The 5977-nt window shown below is 49.2% G+C and overlaps 1 protein-coding gene across 1 annotated transcript in view; it reads left to right on the top strand.

The window, feature by feature from the left end:
• Arl3 (ADP ribosylation factor like GTPase 3) overlaps positions 1-5032 on the top strand; it is a 46827-nt gene extending 41795 nt beyond the window's left edge. Inside the window, exon 6 of the mRNA XM_055591691.1 lies at positions 4766-5032. Coding sequence (XP_055447666.1) covers positions 4766-4813 — 48 coding nt within the window. The 3' untranslated portion in view covers positions 4814-5032. The remainder of the gene's footprint in view (positions 1-4765) is intronic.
• Positions 5033-5977: the final 945 nt, after the last annotated feature.

The following is a 5977-nucleotide window of genomic DNA, read 5'->3' as shown; positions in this document are numbered from 1 at the left end:
GGATGGATGGATGGATGGATGGATGGATGGATGGATGGATGGATGGAATGTAAACCTTTTATTTTAAAACAACAACAAAAAAACAGATCTAGAAGAACTGTGTCATGCTAACAGATAGCAAGGATGAGATAGCAAATGGGCAAGTCCAGAGAACAGCCACATGGGACAGGTGATGCGTCATACTCTCTGTGGCCAAGCAGGGCAGGTACACCACTTGAACATGTGATTTGAGGTTGTGGGAGCTGGCGCTTCCTGGGATGAAATTTCTGGGATGGAGTTTGTGCCCGATATTCTCAAGACACACTTAAGTGCCCTTCCCAAGACCATGCCATATGTTCAGCTGTGTGTGGTATAGACTGTGGAGAGCATCAACAAAGTTTGGAACACATCTTTCCTTACCTGATTGATGGTGACTAGGAGGCCAGCCCATGATGTACTTAAAGCAGGTTTTCATGGGAAACTCTCAGGAGCAGAGAACAGGGAAAAGAGCCCAGATGTTGAGGGAAAGTATCAGTCTCAGAAACTCCATCCTGCTGAGAGGCCTTTAGTCCAAAGGAGTGAGCAGAGGAGACCCAGTTACATCAAGCAGGTGAAGGCAGAAGAAAGGGAATGTGAAAAATGTGTGGGAGGGAGTACCTAAAACTCCCTCAGCCATCCCTCACTTCAGAATGGAGAAAAAATCTCCCTCCATACCCCTGAGGCTAGGCCTGGTTGTTAGGGCCTCCGAGGATATATCATGGAGCACCCAGCCTCTTGTCCTTTTCCTTCCCAGCAGGCACCTAGGGAGTCTACCATGGATCTGGAGTAGATTTTTTTTTTTTTTTTTTTTTTTTTTAAGTTATAGAAAATACATCCTGCTTCCACCTGCAGCGGTGAATTTCACCCCAGACTGCAGTTGTTCTTGCTGTTGTAGTTCCAGGTGTTTGGAGACTTTTTTTCTAAAACACGGTGTGTGTGGTTATTCCTTTTAAAGCAGAAGTCAGCAGTGTGGACCTGGCCTTTACACTTCCTTGCCAGCCGCCTGCCTGGACCAATGGCTTTGAACAGGTAGAATTTCCATGGGAGTTGCTTCTCCAGACTACTCTTTCAGCTGGCATCTCCCTGCCATTCCTTCCCCTCATCCTCCAGAAAGGAGCGTATGGCATCACAGTGTCCTCCCTGGCCTTGATTCCTTAGGAAGGCCAGCGGCAGTCTGCTTGCCGAGGTGTGGCTGTGCCTGTCAGGGGCAGCAGCCCAGCTCTTGCCTCTGCTTCTTTTTCCTCCATCTAGGGGACTTTTCCCTATCCTGCTGACAGAATTTGATTTGTTTTTGTTTGCAGGGGTAGAAATTGAACCCAGTGTCTTGTGCTAAGCCCTGTTCTACTGTGGAGCTACACTCCCCAGGCCCAAATGTGTGCATTTAAGAAGGGATGCCCAGCCATTCTTTCTAGGCCTGGCTCAGTTGGCACTCAGCCCAGGTGTTCAAGGAACTGCCCATCTGTCCGTCAGGCTCAGGTTGATTTTTATACTTTCGGACCTCTCCGTGGACCGAGAGAGCAAGCCTGTGACATGTGATTTGCTCCCTCCCTGGTGCACTGCCCTTTGTCACCAGAAAAAAAATATGAACACCAAGCGATATTTTATATGTGCGGTGTTCAGCTGCTCCTTGACCCCAGGGGCCCAAAGGCACAACGGGATGGGCCGCACCACTCATTGAGGGCCTGGCGCCTTCTCACCCTAAAGCAGTTACTGCAGTGACCGCACGGTCAGCCTAGCTTTAAGAACCAACCCACCCAAACATGACCACCACTGCTGTTCTTCCAGCCATGCATTAGTGACGATGCACTGGACTGAGATCAGATTAAAAGGAATGGTGCAGCCAGAGACCAGCGTTGGGTATGCTCTGGGCGTGTGAGTCGCAGGGGTCCACCACCAGCAGCCATGGATATGGTGGGGATATTTATTCCCTCTCCAGGAAGCCACACAAAGCCCAGTGTTTGAGGTTCCCTGTCTCTCTAGTCTCTATTAATGATTGAAACTAATCAATTCAAACTCAGTTTCAACAAGATTGGTCAGGAGAGGAAAGGGGAAACTGCTCACACCGCAGACAGTCAGCCCTATAATGAGGGTCGAATGTGCAGGAAATCGGTCAAACCAGTTCTCAACAATAAAAGGTTCCACCATTAACAAACCTATGAATTCATTTCCTTCTTCAGGGGCAGCACAGTTGCTGCCTTCAAGTAAGCAATCACCTTTTCTCCAGAGAAACAAAAGCCCACTGTTCACGTAAATACAGAAGCAGAGGCTCCTCCACATGATTTTGTTGTCTCTAAATGTCAAGTAGCCACTGAGGAGGTGGCCCAGGTCACTAGTGTCCAGCCTTCCACGGGCCTACATCCCAGCAACCTAGAGGTCCTCTGGTCCTTTTAGAGAGCCATGGCAAAAGTAGGCAGGCTTCCCTGACAGGGCCTCCTCCCTGAGGAAAAAGAAAAGAAACAGTAGAATAGCCCCCCCCCCCCCCCCCCCGCCCCTTCTTGCCACCCTCAGTCACAGAGAGATGGTGACTGGTATATGGTTCTTGGGAAGAGAGACTTACTTCAAGGCCTGCCTCTGCTCCAAATTTTTCTGTTCTTCATTTCCTTGTTTGCAATATGGAAATAATATATTTCACTGGTTGGTTTTGAGAACTAATTTTAAAGACTATAAATTAAGTATGGACTACATGCCAAACAGCACGCCAGTCCCTTGCTTAAACCTTCTTCCCATCTTGGCTTTAGGATAACACTATTATCTTTCCTTTCTGGTTGGCTACACGACAAAGGTTGCCCTTATTTGATGTATGAGGTACTGTCACAGAGGACTGTGGCCTGTCTTCCCTCTTTCCTTCACAGCCCCCAAATGCTGTGACTCAAAGAGGCCCAGGGCTTTGCCCCAGAATGGCACCAGGGGCTGGGGACAGCTTTGGGTGCTAGCCTCTGAACACAAGACCATGGTGGGCAGGCCCCCACTATGGACCCTCAGGCATCTACAGGGCAGCGCCCCTCAGCACGACATGCCCTTTTAGCCCCTTTCCGCCTCCAGTGTGGCTCCTCCACCTTCTTTGACTGCCTGCAGCTGAGTAAATATTTTCCCTATCTCTTTGCCTACACTTATGTTCAGTGAGATATAATAAAAGAAACTCCCTTCTTCACCAGTCATAAACCAAGAAAAAAGACAAAATGCTACTGGCCTTGTGGGGACACTGTTCTTGGTTTTCCGGAGAAGCTGGTCTGATAAAATGTGAGTCTGGGGGTGTTTGTGCTCTTCAGCTTTGGAGCAAGAGAAGGTTATCGTATTCATCCCTCTTGTATGTGTAAAATTTTTTTTCTTTTTTTTTTTTTTTTTTCTCTTGGAGGGTGTTTTTTTTTTTTTTTTTTTTTTTTTTTTTTCCTAGAAACCAATTAGCTACTAAAATTAAACGTGTTCTCTTTAAATGGATCCTTTTCATAAAACGGTTTAAAAATTGCTCGGCTTTTCAGAGTGCGCAGCTGACCCAGTTGTAATCAAATGCTTTGGCGTCCCCTCTCCCAGCCCTCCGCTGCCCAGCCGCAGCCAGGTGCTCCCCACCTGAAGGCTCTCTGCCAAGACCAGGCCTCATCTTGGCAAAGGAGGAAGTTCCCTCAGATCATCAGGTTCTCCTGCCCAAGTGCCCTGATGGCAGCGGGAGGACTTTTAATCACTGTAAATGCAGGTGACAGTCAGATTAGCCAGGAGAAAGGGTACCTGCTGGCTGTTTTGCAGTGATGTATTGTTTACGGGATTAATGTCCCAGTGGCCAAGGGTGTCAGCTGATATTTATTGCTATAAGCTGCCTTAGCTGTTCAGGTTCAGCGGCCAGATCCACAGCCACCAGAAACGTGGGGTTTGGAGCGTGAGCGTCACGTGTGTCTGAGAAGCACACATCCGTGAGGCCCAGACTCTGGGCAGGATGCCCTGCAGGGCCCACCTTGAGTTCTGTCCTGTGCTTCTGAGAGAACTTGCCTGAAGGTCGGAGTCTCTGGGGAGGGGGTGTGTCCAGGTGTGCTCCGGAGGGGGTTGAAAAGGAGGTCAGGTCTGACAGGCCTGGCTTCTTTGAGGGATTGTGCTGCCTGCCAGGCGGCCATAGGCATTGTGAGGATTTTTTCTTTCTTTCTTACCTCACTCCCTCTCCAGCCTCCTAAAAGAGGACACTTTCAAGGTCGCTGTGCCTTTAAGGGAGCCTTCTCTCCTTCCCTCTGTCCCTCTGCTTAAAGGGACAAGAAGGCGCTTTTAAACCTCTGTAGAAGCAAGTGTGTGTTGCTCCCGAGTATGGAGGAACACCCACAGCAGAGGGTTGTTTTTCCAAAACAAAATTTAATTTAACCCAAGTGTACACTGACCCACTGTAAACACGCTGAGGAACCAGAAGGGTAGCTCAGTGAATTAATGCCCTAGCAAAGGTCAGCTTTTAGAAAGAGCCAAAAATGGCTGGAATCTTTCCTGCCTCAGTCCAGCCCTGGACCCGGGCAGATGTGTTTATTTTTTCAGAGGGAGTTCCTGAGGACTCCTCTCACGTTCAGATGCTGACTGGCTTTCTCTTCCCCCTGTGCTCAGAGACCTCCCTCTACACCCCCCCCCCCCCCCCCCCCCAGAGGTCACCGGCCCTGGACAGCCAGGTGGGCCCTGGGGCAGCAAGCACCCTAGAGCTGATGGTCCCAGTCCTCTCCAGCCTGAGATCTAGGACCCTTCTTGCAACTAACACACCTTTCTCTGCCCATTTCCCTCAAAGGATGGCATGAACTGGGTCTGCAAAAATGTCAATACAAAGAAGAAATAAAACGGAGCCGCAGGAGACGCAGGAGCTGTGGGAGCTGGGTTCGGCCTTGAGGAACACTGGTTCGCTGCTTGCTGACCAAACGCTTTCCCATCTGCGCACGGCCACAGCTGTGAGAGGGGACAGTTTAAGAAGAGTCCCCGTTCAGCAGTAGATGTTAACTGATCCCAGAGTTCAGTATCGTTTTTCAAATAAAGGAATTATATTATTTCCTCTGCATAATTGAAGTAGTCCTAAATGTCTCAGAGCACATGCTTAGAAACTGTAGTTAGACCATCCCAGTGGGTTTTCTATTTAAAAAAAAAAAAAAAAAGGAAGAAGCCTCCTGAGCTTAGTTTCTTCCTTGACCTGCCCCTTCGCTCCCTTGGGGGCGGAAGCCACATGTTTGGAGATGGCCTGGGCAGAGCCTTTTTTTTCCCCCTCATCAGAACTGAGCCAGGGCTTTGGTGTGTCCTGCAGGAAGCCGCTGGGGGTGGTAAAGGATGGCAGATGATTAAACCATCTTGTCAGGTAGGTAAAGACTGTATGTGATCCTCACTTTTTGACAGAAAAAGGAAAAAAAAATCCTTGCAAACAAGTCACCACAGAAACATCCCCACTCCAGCCCCTGCCCCTCCCCCACCCCCTACCCCTGCCAGCCACACAGGGAAGCAGATTCTTATGACTTTTGACTGGAATGACATCTGGAATGTAAGGAGAGGTGGGAGGTTTAATTCCAGAAAAATTACAAGGTCCTTAAAAAGCCCTCACATCGAGGGCTCAGGCTAGCGTAAACAGGCTTTCTCCAGCTCAGTGGAGCAGGGAGCAGTGGCTCCGAGATTAGCTGGCTTCTCCACTGCAGTCCTATAGAGGGGATTTCTAAAGCTCAAAGAATTCTGTGTTTAAATGATCACAGTAGGCCGGCGCTATCAGATTTGAAAAATAAATGCAGCTTTGCCATGAACCTGCTCCACTGAGAAAAGCCAGGCGGATCGATTCTGAGAAGAGATCAATTTTTACAGTGCTGGCAACTGTGGTGTGGGAAGCCGGAGCTGGGAAGCATCTGCTGCCGGCAACATGGGATCTGATTGAGGGGGTTGTGCCCAGGGAAGCCACTCACCCCATGCTGGTCTCCTACCTCTTTCCAGCAAAACGTGTGGTTGATTGATAGGCAGACACCCTCTCCTT

Source organism: Psammomys obesus, unplaced genomic scaffold, assembly GCF_907164565.1.
Source record: "Psammomys obesus unplaced genomic scaffold, mPsaObe1.curated_primary_1811, whole genome shotgun sequence".
Classification (NCBI taxonomy): domain Eukaryota; kingdom Metazoa; phylum Chordata; class Mammalia; order Rodentia; family Muridae; genus Psammomys; species Psammomys obesus.
Note: the sequence above shows the minus strand (reverse complement) of the source record. Positions and strands in the feature narration are given on the sequence as shown.